Source organism: Arvicola amphibius, chromosome 1 (genome assembly GCF_903992535.2).
Source record: "Arvicola amphibius chromosome 1, mArvAmp1.2, whole genome shotgun sequence".
In the NCBI taxonomy this organism is placed as follows: Eukaryota; Metazoa; Chordata; class Mammalia; order Rodentia; family Cricetidae; genus Arvicola; species Arvicola amphibius.
Window position 1 is genome coordinate 112,741,398 of NC_052047.1, and position 14,976 is coordinate 112,756,373.

The window sequence follows — 14,976 nt, forward strand, 5'->3', positions numbered from 1 at the left end:
CTTATGGATGGTATATCTACCATTCATCTATTGATAGACACCTAGGCTGATTCCATAGCTTGGCTGTTGTGTTAGTGCCACACTAAAAATGGATGTACCAGGAACCGGAGGGATGGCTCAGCAGTTAAGAGCACTGGCTGCTCTTCCAGAGGATCTGGGTTCAATTTCCAGCACCCACATGGCAGCTTACAACTGTCTGTAACTCCAGTTCCAAGAGAACTGGTATCCTCACACAAATATACATACAAGCAAAACACCAATCCACATGAAATAAAAATAAATAAATTACTTTTTTTGGATGTGCAGGTAGTGTTTATATATGCTACTTTATTACCTTTGGGATAGGACTAGAAGTGGTATAGATGGTTCTTGCTAATGTTGTTGTTGTTGAATATAGCTATTTTAACTAGGGTGAAATAGTATCTCCATATATAATTTTAAAATTTAATTTTTTATTTTTTGGAGGTTTTGTTTGTTTTTAAAGATTTATTCATATTGTATGGTATGATGCTTTGCCTGCATGTATGCTTGTGTACCACATGTGTGCCTGATGCCTTCAGAGGACCCTGTAGAACTGGAGGTATTGAACAGTTGTTAGTTGCCATTCAGTTTGCTGGCAACCAAACCCAGGTCCCCTATAGAGCAGCAAGTGCTCTTAACATCTTCCATCCTTTGGTTTGTTTGCTGTTGTTGTCTAGGGTAATGCTGTTGTTATTTGAGACAGAATCTCATATAGGCCAGGCTGGCCTAAAACCTGCTATTCTGCTGGCTTTGAACTCATTATTTTTCTTCCTCACCTCCCAAGTGCTGGGATTGTAGGTTGTGCTACTGTGCCCAGCTCACAGTGTACTTTTCCTATACACTTTCTGGTGGCTAAAGATGCCGAACATTTTCTATGTACTTTCTATTTCCCTTTGGAAAGTATCTGTCACAGTATAGCTTGTTTATTGAGTGGCTTACTTATTCTTGTGTTTGTTTGTGGTTGTTGAGTTCTTTATGTATTCTCGAGATGAATTCTCTGTTGTTAGACTGGCAAGATTTTGTGTAAGCCATCTCCTTCACTCTGTTGACTCCTTTGCTGTGCAGACCGTAATTTATCATAGTTATTTCTGTCTGTCTGTGCTTTCATTTCCTGAGGACATCTGCTCAAAGAGTTCTTCCCAGTGGGGTGCAGTAGACCTACTTTCTAAAAGCAGGTTGTTTCAGGGTTCTGAAGCAGGAGGATTACATGTTTGAAGCTACTCCTAGTCTACATATTGAGACTGGTTTTCAAATAAAAAACAATAAAAAGTGTCTTCCATTCTCCTGTGGATACACAAAGAAGTAGCATTACTGACAGACATTGCCTTTTGGCTAGAAGAGTCAAGTTTTTCTGTCACCTAGAGATTAAGCCATTAATCTTGTTATTAATTGGTCGAACTTTGTTATTAATGGCATGTAGCTCCATGAAATAGATGCCTAGGGAGGTTACTCATCTGTCCCAAAGTTACTGGTAGTACTAAAACCAGAGCTCAAGTTGGTTTTAGAGAAGTCTCTTGTAGCATGCTTAGGCAATTTATATCCCTAGCTAGGATTCTATTTATTCTTTACCGTGAGGGTGAGGGTAGTATGTATGGTGTGTGAGTGTGTTGTATGTCGAGGTGGATGTATAACACGTGGCCAGAGGTACAACATTGGCTGTGTACATTTTCTGTTTGTTTCTTTTTTTTGTTTTGGAGACAAGTTTCACATAGCCCTGACTGATATAGTACTACCAGGCTGGCCTCAAACTAATAGAGATCCATCTGCCCCTACCTCTCAGATGCTGGGATTAAATATGGTGAGCCACCACATCTGGCTCCACATTGTTTTTGAGATAGTCTCACTAACCGTGGAACTCCCATTTCAGTTAGAGTGACTAGCCAAAAAGCTCCAGGATCCAACTGTCTGTTTCCTCAGTGCTGGGGTTGTTAAACTATTACTAGATGAGAAGCAGAAATATCTTTTGTGGTTTTCAGTTTTAATAGCATTATTCAAGTCTAGTGGCCTGTGATAAATAACTTTGTGTGAACTGTGCCATTTGGTATTAAGTCTGGTTGTGTACCTGTGACAGCAGTGAATGTGACCATCGCCCCAGACTTCTCTCCACTGTTCTTCCCCAGCCCTTCTGTTTCCAGCCTCCACTCAGGACCTGGAAGAGCTGCCAGGCTCTTAAACCCCTGAGCCGTCTCCAGCCCAAACTAGCATGTTTGTTGCTAAGTATTTTTAGAGTCTTAAGGAAGTGGAATCACACAGTATGTATCCTGTGGTGGACAGGCTTGAGCATAAATTATTGATTTTATCTATGTTGTGGTAGCTATTAGTGGCTTACTCCTTTTCTCACAGAGATATACACAGCTGGTTTATTGACTTGTTAATTAATAGTTGCTTCCCAATTTTTGCTATTACAAATAAAGGTTCTGTAAATACTTTGCGTAGTTTTGTAGTGGACACATGTTCAGTGGTAATTAATTTCATCCTTTGCCTTTAGCTGGAGTACTACAAGCAAGGGAAGGAAAACGGAAAGAGTTCGTAAGTTGCTGGAAGCAGCACGGAATAGATTGGCAACTTGGACTATCGAGACCATGAGAAAGACCAGATGACTTGCTTGGATACATTGGCAGCCTACTATGTGCAACAAGCTCGGAAAGAAAAGAACAAAGACAATAAGAAGGACCTTATTACACAGGCAACCTTGTGTATACAATGGCTGATAAAATTATTATGTATGATCAGGTACTCAAATTTATCTGAATTTATAAGAGCCCCAAATACCACATGAAAGCAAAATATGTATGTAGCAGATTCTTATAAAAAGAATTTTTGCTAAAATAATGTTTTTGTATAGTAAAAAAGAAGGTTTTTATTAAAATCAGAATTGGTAGTAGTCCTTATTACTGTTAAATCTGGACAGATTAGTATATATGTACCTGTTGAATCCATAATCCCAGTGTTCTTAGGTGAGTTTCAAGCAGATTTTAAGAATCGTGACCTTTGTATTGTCATTGTTATCAGTACAGATTTGCATCTCAGGGTAAGCTTCTCATTTGTGCTTAGAGTCTTCATGGTAGCTACACTGACCATTAAGAGAGGATGCTATGCTTCTACCCTTTGTTCTTGCTGGCATTTGGTTTTGCATGCTTTTGGTAAATTTGTCTCTGGTCCTAGTAAAGTCTGCCTATTACAGAACCATTTGTTGGGAAGAGCCTTGCTTCTGTCTACTCGAAGGTGACAAAATGGATCAAGCTGACGCACAGTTTCATTTCGTACTTAACCAGTCTCCAAACCATATTCCAGCCCTTCTTGGTGAGTGCCTCTCAGCAGGGACCTGAGGAATCTCTAGTTGGTTAGCGTTTGCCAGAGCTTTGGTGTGTGTGTGGTGTGTGTGTGTGTGTGTTTTATATATATTAAATTATAATGTATGTATATGTTTATATATATAGTAGGAATCTAGTTGATCAGAATTTGTCAGAGCTTTTGTTTATATATATACTATAAAATAGTGCATGGTTTTATATATTGTAATATATGTATGTTACATATATGCATATATATTATGTGAATATAATAAGCTTGTGTGTGTGTGTGTGTGTGTGTGTGTGTTTGTCTATACAGAGTCCTAGTTAATGTTTTATCAATTTGACACAAGATAGAGTCAAATGGGAAAAGGAATCTCTATCAGATTGCCTGTAGGGAAGTCTGTAGGGCATTTTCTTGATTGATAATTGACAGAGGAGCATCCAGCCCACTGGAGCAGTGCCACCCCATGGGTGGGTAGTTTTGCGTGGTAAAAGAAAGCTGGCTGAACAAGTTGGGAGAAACAAGCCAATAAGCCGCATTCCTCCTTGGCCCGTGCTTTAGTTTCTGCTTCCAGACTTCTCCTTGGATGTTGCAAGAAGGGCTGCTTGTTGGTTTACGGCCACCCAGCTAGCTTAGACCCGAAATAATCACACAGAAACTGCATTAATTAAATCACTGCTTGGCCCATTAGCTCTAGCTTCTTATTGAATAATTCTTAAATTAATTTAACCCATTTTTATTAATCTGTATATTGCCACGTGACAGTGACTTACCTGCTGAAGTTTCGGCATGTCTGACTCTGGCAGTGGCTCCATGACTTGTCTCTGACTCCGCCCTCCTTTCTCCCAGCATTCAGCCTAAGCTTTTCCCTGCCTGCCTAAGTTCTGCCTTGCTATAGGTCCAAAGCAGTTTCTTTATTCATTAATGGTAATCACAGCACAGAGAAAGGACTGCCACATCACTTGGAGTTCCTGCCTTAACTTCCCTTCATGATAGACTAAACTGTAAGCTAAAATAAGCCCTTTCCTCCCCTAGTTGTTTTGGTCCTGGTGTTTATCACAGCAATCAAAAGCAAAGTAGACTAAGTTATTGTTTGTTTCCAAAGAGTCAACAAATAATCTTTTCATAGGTAACTACAAGCTAGCTATTTATATTGTTATTTTACATAAAGAGTTTTAGAACTAAATTAATGCACAGCCTATGGAAAACATATTTAATATGTTACTTCACTACTTTAAAGTATTTCTTACTGAGATATAAATAGGTGTAAAACAGATTTGTGTTCGTTAATTGATAGTGTTTTTTTGTATGTTTAAATCACCACAGGGAAAGCTTGCATTTCATTTAACAAGAAGGATTATAGAGGAGCTCTTGCCTACTATAAAAAAGCATTGCGTACTAACCCAGGATGTCCAGGTAAGGGAAATTTTTTAATTGTAAGCTGTTAGTGACCCAACTTAAAATGTTGAAAGTTAATATAAAAAGATATTTTACGAGTAATGTAGGACAGAATCAAGGTTATTTGTTGGGGAACTAGCTCAGTGAAAAAAGTACTTGTTGCCTAAGATTAAGGCCTGAAATTTGTATCTCCTGCTCCCGCGGAAAAAACCAGGCAGGTGTGGTAGCCATTCTGTAATCCCAACCTCAGGAGGCGGAAATGGGATGCTAGCACAAGCCAGCTAGCTACATTCACCAGAATTGGTGAGCTCTGGTTTCATTGAGAGACTCTGCATAGACAAATAGAGAAGGATCGAGGAAGACACCCAGTGTCAACCTTATGCCCCACCCCCAACACACACACAAGATTCTTTCTTTTCTTGATGTTTCATTTTATTTAAAACCTGGCTGGGCAGTGGCATTGCACACCTTTAATCCCAGCACTAAAGAGGCAGAGGAAACAGATCTCTGAGTTTGAGGCCCAGCCTGGTCTATGAAGTGAGTTCCAGGACAAGCTACGGCTGTCTACACAGAGAAACCCTGTCTCAAAATCAAACAACAACCAAAAAAAAAACTTGTATAGCAAGATTGTATCATATTTTTGACCTGTGCTACTTTTCTTCCCAAATATTTTCCATTTAGTATATTTTTGTTGTATATCAGCTATGTGCCAGGAACTGTTCTATGCAGAAAATGCAGCAGTAAACCCAAAGACAAAAGTTCCTGCCCTCTCATTTAATTTACATTCCAGTGAGTTAAATGAGAAACGTAGATACTGTGAAAGGTATTGGTGAGACTTGAGAACTTGAAACAAAATAAGGCTATGAGACAATACAGATAGATGGGAGACTATCATCCCAGGAAGAGCAGAGCAGGCTGTGAGAAATACTGTGGATGCCAGTGTATCCAGAGTGGAGATGGATGGGAAGTAGTAAGAAGTGAGCTCATATATGCTGCCCAGTGCTTTTCATGTTGAGCATCTGAGATTATATTGGAGACTTCAAGCTTTTGACAGAGATGAGAAGCCTTGGAGGGCTATGGGCAGAAGAATGGTGTGATCTGACTTATGTTTAAGAGTACTGTTGAACTAGATGCAGACTCAAGTAGGATGTGGGGCAGCTAGGCAAGGACCAGAGGTATTGTGGACTTGGGAGAAGGCTCCTGTGCACATTTGTGCACATTACAGACTATTAAAGCTCACAGCTAGGGTGGTAACAGTGGGTGGTACATGTGGTTACATTCTAGTATTTTGAAAGGAGAGCTGGGCTGGAGAGATGGCTCAGAGGTTAAGAGCACTGACTGCTTTTCCAGAGGTTCTGAGTTCAGTTCCCAGCAACCACATGGTGGCTCACAACCATCTGTAATGAGATCTGGTGCCCTCTTCTGGCCTGCGGGGATACATGCAGGAAGAAACCCTGTATACATAATTAATAAATAAATCTTTTTTAAAAAAAATCATTAAAAAGGAGAGCTGATTGAAGCAAAAAACAAGAATCAGTTTTAAGAGTGGAGTTACATTTTAGTACACTTGGCAAACAGTCCAAGAGAAACTAGTTTTAGACTTGAAAGGTTAAATATCTGAGTCACAAGAAGACAGGATTTTGTCTCATAGTTCATAAAAGAAGTCTGTACTGAACAGATTGGCTTGGAAGTCACCAATATGTTGATGGTGCAAAAGCCTGGAGAGTGCATGAAGACACAAGGGGAGTAAGTGTAGGCAGGAAAGAGGGCCCTGGCACACTCAAGCAGTGGTTCTCAACCTTCCTAATGCTGTGACCCTTTAATACAGTTCCTCATGTTGTGGTGACCTCCAACCATAAAATTATTTTCTTTGCAGCTTCATAGCTGTAAGTTTGCTACTGTTGTGAGTTATATAATGTAAATGTGTGTGCTGTCTGCTGGCCTTGGCAGCCCCTGTGAAAGGGTCTTTTGACTCCCAAAGGAGTTGAGTACAGCTGCTCTAAAGTATAGAGGTTAGGAAAGTGGAAGACTCAGAAAAGCAGACTAAGGAGTGGCCAGAGATAAGAAACAACTCAGTCCTTGAATGTGAAACATTTCCCAAGGGGAAGGTGATGGACTGTGTTGCATTCTATGGTTAGGCCAGTGAAACAGGCGGAATTGATGGTGGATTTAGCAGAGTACAAATCACTAGTGATCTTGATCAAAAGTTTTACTGGAATGGTAGGCATGCACCTCACTAGAGTGGATGCCAGAGGAAATGTCAGCAAAGAACTAGAGGCAGCAAGTGTTTCATCAGTTGAGGAGTCTGTTGTCAGGAAGAACAGGAATTAGCTGGAATGGAAGAAGAAATATTTCTATAAGATGGTGGAATGTTTGAATATGGCTGAGAATGGTCCAGAAAGGAAAAATATTATAATGCAGGAAAAATAACAGGCAGTACTATCTGATGTCTTCAAATAGATGAGACTGGATCCCATGCCCAGTGTAGTGTTGCCTTAGGGAGAGACATGTGTGCTCCGTTATGATCTTGAAATAAGATAGGTGTATCAGCATAGCTCAGAAGTGAAGGACGGCAGCTATATGTACTCAGACACAGCTTGAAGGTCTTGATGGGTTTTTTATTCTCTATTTAAATACTGGGGTTATTCATGAATGCACCAGTGTATATATGTGTTCACTGTCTGTGTGGATGTGTGTGTGTGCGCGCGCATATGTATACATATAAACTTTAAATATTATGGTGTTGGTTTACTGCAGTGGGTGCTACATGATAGGAAGAATGCCAGTATTAATTATTCTGCTGTATGGTAAGAGTGGTACCCATAAGAGGAAAGAAGGATTGGAATGGTATGGTCTAACTACTAGTGAAATCAAGTGTGTGGTAGCCCAACAGTTCTTAAGGAGTCCAGATGCTGGAAATTGAACTCTTAAAGTGCCCTAGGTTGACAAGACAAATGACTTGGTTTTACTTATTTTTTAGCTGAAGTTCGTTTAGGAATGGGCCATTGCTTTGTCAAACTTAACAAACTGGAGAAAGCTCGACTAGCATTCAGCAGAGCGCTGGAACTCAACTCTAAGTGTGTGGGAGCACTGGTTGGACTGGCTGTTCTAGAACTCAACAATAAAGAGGTATGGGAGGAAAGATAGTCTCTAGCTCTGGGTTTGTTGGGCCTGCTGTCCTTTATCTAGGACTGCTAGAACAAGTTATGCTTTCGAAATCAAGATTTCAGGTTATAGATAAGGAAATGTGCCTTGCTGCAGGCATCATCCCCAAAGTAAGCACATTTCTACGGCATAGCTATATGAAGATAGCCTCACAGCTTAGGTAAGGTGTCCCTGCCACATGATTTTGCTTTATGATCAGCACATGTGTACATGTGACACACAAACACACACACACACACACACACACACACACACACACACACACACACACACGCTCCTACACCCGTCAAAAATAGATTTAGTTCTTTGAAGTTTAGAATTTCAGATGAAAGATTGCAGGCTTATCAATCTGTCTGGAATGCATCTTACAAAGTAAGAAACCTGCACTCAACTTAAACATTAACATTTTTATATTTTACTAAACCAGTGTCTAAGGTCTCAAATTTGATACCACAATGTCATCAGACTCAAAGATTTTTTTTTAATCTTTATTGAGCTCTACATTTTTCTCTGCTCCCCTTCCTGCCTCTCCCCTTCCCTTCAACCCTCCCCCAAGGTCCCCATGCTCCCAGTTTACTCAGGAGATGTTGTCTTTTTCTACTTTCCTGTAGATTAGATCTATGTAAGTCTCTCTTAGTGTCTTCATTGTTGTCTAAGTTCTCTGGTATTGTGATTTGTAGGCTGGCTTTCTTTGCTTTATGTTTAAAAACCACATATGAGTGAGTACATGTGATAATTGTCTTTCTGTGTCTGGGTTACCTCACTCAAAACGATGTTTTCTAGCTCCATCCATTTTCCTGCAAAATTCAAGATGTCGTTATTTTTTTCTTCTGTGTAGTAATTCATTTTGTAAATGTACCATATTTTCCTTATCCATTCTTCGGTCAAGGGGCATTTTGGTTGTTTCCAGGTTCTGGCTATGACCAGACTCAGAGATTTTCAATAACTTTATGTCAGCTCCTCCTTAATGTGTGACTTTTCCCTGTATCTGTCACTTAATAGTTCTAAGATGGTTGTTGCAGCCCCAGGTTATTCCTTTAGTCTCGCAGGAGGGAAGGAAGCAAGAGGCTTTCCTCTAAGGCTTTCTCTCAGAAGTTCTGACTGATACATGAGGGTGGTTCCTGTCCCACCTCTCTATTTGATTCTCCAAGTGGTTGCCAGTGTTTCTCAGTGTCAGCGCTGTAGACAGTTGAGCTGCAGGATTCTTTATGTGAGTAAGTGTCTCCTCTGTTGTGGAATGTTTACCAACCTCTGCTCCTTCACCCACTAAATGTCAGTACCATCTCCACAGTAGTGATGGCAAAAACAGACATTGTTCCTGGTAAGAATTTCTGCCTTAGCTAATCTCTAGAGAAAGAGAATAGACTATCTTGACTAGTTTAGCTCAATCATGATTTATCTCCTGGGATTGTAAAAGGGGAAGGGAGCTTTTCTTCCAAAAACAGAAGGTCTCACAGACAACAAAACCTGTTCTGAGGCCAGACATGGTGAGTCACACTTTCAATCCTAGCACTCAGGACACAGAGGCAGGCAGACCTGTGAGTCTTGGGCCAGTTTGGTAGACAGAGAAGGTTCCAGGCCAGCCAGAGATAAATGGTGAGACCCTGTGTCATAAAGGAAGGAAGTTGTGTTCCATTAGCACGGTAAAATGGCACCATATAAAGAAGACAGCTGCGGCAGGACTACTAATCAGACAGCCTTAAGCAAGAACCACAGAAGAAAGAGAAGGGGTGCACACCCCCATGCTCACACACAATCAAATACTGAGATTCAGGTGGGGATTTCATCACAAATGAACGTGTAAAAATCATAAAAGGGGGCTGGAGAGATAGCTCAGCAGTTAAGAACACATGCTGTTCCTACAGAAGACCTGAGTTTAGTTCCCAGCACCCTTATTATAGCTCACAACTGTCTATAACTACAGCTCCAGAAAATCGATTCCTTCATCCGGCCTCCACAGTCACTGCAGACACAAGTTAGTCACATATGCAGACAGAATGCTCATACATAGCAATAAAAATTAATGTATTTAAAATATGTTTCCATTCTTTGCCTCAGAGTGAGCATAAGTTATTAAGACTGACACCAAACATACATTGTTAAAAAAAACTAAATTGTAACAATTTGGGACTTCCTTATATGGAACTTCACATCCTTGATGAAGAATAGCAAACTGTCCTGTGGTGTTGAACTGTGGGCGTGGGACCTTGTTTCTTGAAGCTAGAGCAAGCTGGACAGTGCTAGTTACAAGATGCTTTCACTCCATTCTCACATTGTTTTCTTTTAGGCTGATTCAATCAAAAATGGTGTGCAGCTTCTTTCCAGAGCCTATACTATTGACCCTAGCAACCCTATGGTACTGAACCACTTGGCAAACCACTTTTTCTTCAAGAAGGTAAAAAATCATTTATTTGATTTTTAAATCTGATTTTTTGAGTATAGTGAGTACGTGAGTTTTGTTTTACTTGGGAAGAAATTTGAAAATGTCATTTTGGTTTTTTTATTCCCAAATTAGAGCTTGTATTAGTTGCCCAGAGATGAGCACACATTTATTCATTCTCTGACTTAATTATGTATTGGCACTTTGCACTGTGTGCAGCCTGTGATCAGATGTAAGATAAGTAAGACTGCTTTCTGCACTCAAAGAAACAGGCATGTGAGCTCATATAAATGTGAACATAAAGCCTCTGCTCATAGAGAAATAAGGATGTGATAAAGTGGCAGGGGGGGGGGGGGGATTTACCCCAGTGCAGAAGCTCTTCTTGTGTTAGACTGGGTGTCACTGGGTAGTTGAAAGAGGAAAGGCAGAGGCTGAAGAGACCCTTAGCCTTTGGAGAAGTCGGGACACAGCATGTAGACTACAACAGGTGTTGTGTTAGGCCCAGTTAGGGGCGCATTTGCTTCATAGAATTTGGCTATAATTGTTGATACGCACCAGAGTCTCTTCATTTTTACCTGTTAATCCCGCCTATTAATTCCAACAATTTTGTGGAAGCAGCAGTATTTTAGATTTCTTAGCATACCAAATCCAGGATACTACTGCTAAAAGTTTTTCATTTTTAAAGTTTTTGTTAGCATATATTAATCAGCATATATTAATCATACATAATGGGTTTTACTTGACATGTTCATATATGTATATAATATGCCTTGATCAGATACCTCCATTTCCCTCTCATCCCCTCCTGCTGTCCCTTCCTCTTTCCAATTAGTCCCTATGATTTTTTTGTCTTATGTTTGGTGAGTCTAATTAGTATTGCTCGTAGCAACTTGGGTGAGGGGTTGCTTACAAGCTTATGGGCAGCTTACCAGAGGAATACTGCTGAAGGAAATGTCTCTCTTACTCACTGATGACAAAATCTTTACACAAGAAACAGTAAAGTTTAACCTGCCTTATTGGAATCGGGGACTAAACTTACTATGAACTTTAAAATACTTGTGTAACAATTTAGGTAAAAGTTGACAAAATGTATCAACTTTATTAACATGAGCAATGGTACTGTTCCTGTTGTTACTTGGGTACTCAGTGCTTACTGAATCCCAAGCATTGTTAAAAGTACTTAGTGTCTCGAAAAACAAAAAAAAAAAAAAAAAAAAAAAAAAAAAAAAAGTACTTAGTTCTGTAATGGTCACATCTACCCTATGAGGGAAGTAGTCTGATCTGTCCATCTTTCCTCTCTCCTCCCTCCCTCTCTCTCTCCCTTCCTCCCTTCCTTGTGTGTGTGCATGTGTGTGCACATGAACATGTGCATGTGAGTACACAGAGTTGTGTGGAGGCAAGAGTCTGGTGTCAGATATCTTCCTCTATAACCCTTTACCCTTTTTTTGCAGATTTTATTTATTTTTATCTTTTGTGTTTATGAATGTTTTGCCTGCATGTATGCATGTGCACCACATGGTTTTTGGTGCCCAAGGAGATCAGAGGAGGGCATTGGATCCCCTGTAACTGGAGTTAGAAAAGGTTGTAAGCCACCATGTGGGTGTTGGAAACCTAACCTGGGTCCTCTGCAAGAGCAGCAAGTTCTCTTGATTGCTGAGTCATTTCATTTTCTTTTCTTTTCTTTTTTTTTTAAGATCTATTTATGTATATAGTGATCTGCCTGCAGCTATGCGTGCAGGCCAGAAGAGGGCACCAGATCTCATTATGGATGGTTGTGAGCCACCATATGTTTGCTGGGAATCGAACTCAGTGCTCTTTAACTGCTGAGCCATCCCTCCAGCCCCACTGAGTCATTTCTTTAGTCCCTCGCACCTCGTTTTTTGAGATGGACCTGCACTCATGTCCCCATGACTGCATAACTCTTACCAGCTGAGCTGTCTCTATCCTGTGACTATTTTCTTGATGAGTAAATTGAGGGCGAGCTAATAACTCAGACCTAATACTGCATCAATCCTGTTTGATGCTTTACTTCTTGCAGTTATGGAAGCATACTGATTATTCATTAAGCATTAGGTTATAATTGTTACAGTGCTGAAGTTTAACTACTTAGGGAGAAGATGAAAATATACCTTATGGCTAATGAAATGTTACCAGTTAAAATAAACCACTATTCAAGTAATCTTCTGACATCAATCAATTAATTTTTCTGGCCATCAACTTCAGGATTATAGTAAAGTGCAGCACCTGGCTCTCCATGCATTCCACAACACAGAGGTGGAGGCTATGCAGGCAGAGAGCTGCTACCAGCTGGCTCGGTCATTCCATGTGCAGGTAAGACCATTAGCACCTTTCTAAATATTTAGTCCTTTTAGTTACGGGATCTCAGTTTTCTGGCCACTTTGCACCTGTCACTTGTCCTGTTTCACTCTCGTTTACCAGGAAGACTACGACCAAGCCTTCCAGTACTACTATCAAGCCACTCAGTTTGCGTCATCCTCCTTTGTACTTCCATTTTTTGGTTTGGGACAAATGTATATTTATCGAGGTGACAAAGAGAATGCATCTCAGTGCTTTGAGAAAGTTTTGAAAGCTTACCCCAACAATTACGAAACTATGAAAATTCTTGGCTCTCTCTATGCTGCTTCAGAAGATCAGGAGAAACGAGACATAGCCAAGGTATGTTGTAAACCTTAGCTACCCTGAGCCTCAGAAGTATGAGCAGATTATAGTAGCCATGGTTTCTTTGTTTTTTAACTTTGACAGCGTTATTTTAATGATCTCATTTATCCTAGGGCCATTTGAAGAAGGTCACAGAACAGTATCCTGATGATGTGGAAGCTTGGATTGAATTGGCTCAGATCTTAGAACAGACTGATATACAGGTATTGATGTCGACTTTTCGCACCCTAAATTATGTGTTTCTCTTTGTTCTGTGAGTAAACCTTACTCTGTCCACTGTAAAAATACAGGGTGCCCTCTCAGCCTATGGAACAGCCACTCGCATCCTGCAGGAGAAGGTGCAGGCCGATGTCCCCCCTGAGATCCTGAATAATGTCGGAGCCCTCCATTTTAGACTTGGGAACCTCGGAGAAGCAAAGGTGGGAAAACAGAAACGTTCCTTTTTCTCTATGCTTGACCAGGCTGCAGGCAGTTTGCTCAGCCATATCTAATAACAATGCATTTTCTACCTCACAGAAATACTTCCTGGCATCACTGGACCGTGCAAAGGCCGAGGCCGAGCATGATGAACACTACTACAACGCCATCTCCGTTACCACGTCCTACAATTTAGCCAGGCTCTACGAGGCCATGTGTGAATTCCACGAAGCAGAGAAACTGTACAAAAACATTTTACGAGAGCATCCTAACTACGTTGACTGTAAGAATTTTAAGCTTCTTTTGTGTGATAAAATTCCTAATTCTCTTAGTAACAGAAAAACTTATTTAGGAAAGAAAGTATTTGTTAAAATCAATAATAACTTTTTTTTTTTTTAAAGAGGTCTAATACTCTTTTTTCTCTAAGGCAAATTTGTCTCCTTAAAAAAAGATGCAGCCTGAGGGGGTAGTTCTCATCTGTAGTACTGGTGCTTAGGAGGCAGAGGCAGGAGCATCAGGGATTTAAGGCCAGCTCTCCTACTTAGCAGGTTTGAGACCTGCTGTGGCCGCGTATGAGGTCCTGTCTCAAAAAGTGGAATAAAGCAAAGTGCAGTTTCATTTACTGGAAAATAAAAGAATGCGCAGCAGCCTCTTGAGCTGTGTCAGTGGCAGGTTGTGCCTCTGCCCGGTGAGCTGGCTGCAGCCCCTGGAGTGTTTTTTTGTTTGTTTGTTTTTTTTTTTTTTTTTTTTTTTTTTTGGTTTTTCGAGGCAGGGTTTCTCTGTGGCTTTGGAGCCTGTCCTGGAACTAGCTCTTGTAGACCAGGCTGGTCTCGAACTCACAGAGATCCGCCTGCCTCTGCCTCCCGAGTGCTGGGATTAAAGGCGTGCGCCACCACCGCCCGGCCCCTGGAGTGTTTATAATGGGCGTAGTTTGTAAGTTACCTGCTTTAACTTTGCACCAACATTTTTACATTGTGTGATAGTAAGACAGTAGTTTTCTTCTTGAAACAGTTATTACTAAAATGTCCTTAATTTGAGTTTTTACAGCAGGCACTGTAAATTACTTACATTTTAAGTTAACCTATATATGCTTTGTAGCAGTTCTCTCTTTTCCAAGGTTCCACTCTCCATAGTTTCATTTGCCTACACTTGAGTCTGCTCTCAAAATACTATATGAAAATTCCGTAAATAACTCCTGAGGTCAAAGAGTGCACCATTCTGGGTGTTGTGATGAAACCTTAGGCTGGTCTGCTCCACCCAGCCCAGTGTGTGGATCATCCACTACTTGATGCCCATACTGGTGGTGACCAAGCAGCCGTTTCAGAGAACAGCTGGACAGGGCATCAGTGTTTGTGTGCACAGAGGTCCTGGCCAGGTGTGGTGCACACATTTTTACTCCCAGCACTCCAGAGGGCCATCTAGAGGTACAGAGTAAGACCCTGTCTCAAAAGAGAAAAAGAAAAAAAAGATTGATCTATTGGTGCAGTTTCTCTTTTGCCTAGCTACAGTGCCATGTGTCTTCATATATGAGGCTTTTCTCTTGTCTGAAAGTAGTCACAAAGCATGACTTTTCCGAAAGGGAGACTTTGGTGTTAGGACCCCTTTAGACCTGAGATAGT

The 14,976-nt window shown here is 40.7% G+C and overlaps 1 protein-coding gene across 1 annotated transcript in view; it reads left to right on the forward strand.

Annotated features, from left to right (window-relative positions):
- Ctr9 (CTR9 homolog, Paf1/RNA polymerase II complex component) overlaps positions 1–14,976 on the forward strand; it is a 28,191-nt gene that overhangs the window by 2,893 nt on the left and 10,322 nt on the right. Inside the window, 12 exon segments of the mRNA XM_038345232.2 lie at positions 2,510–2,714; positions 2,717–2,754; positions 3,206–3,226; positions 3,228–3,324; positions 4,645–4,734; positions 7,697–7,845; positions 10,169–10,276; positions 12,485–12,592; positions 12,701–12,937; positions 13,054–13,143; positions 13,231–13,359; positions 13,457–13,640. Of these exon segments, the coding sequence (XP_038201160.1) occupies positions 2,510–2,714; positions 2,717–2,754; positions 3,206–3,226; positions 3,228–3,324; positions 4,645–4,734; positions 7,697–7,845; positions 10,169–10,276; positions 12,485–12,592; positions 12,701–12,937; positions 13,054–13,143; positions 13,231–13,359; positions 13,457–13,640 (1,456 nt within the window).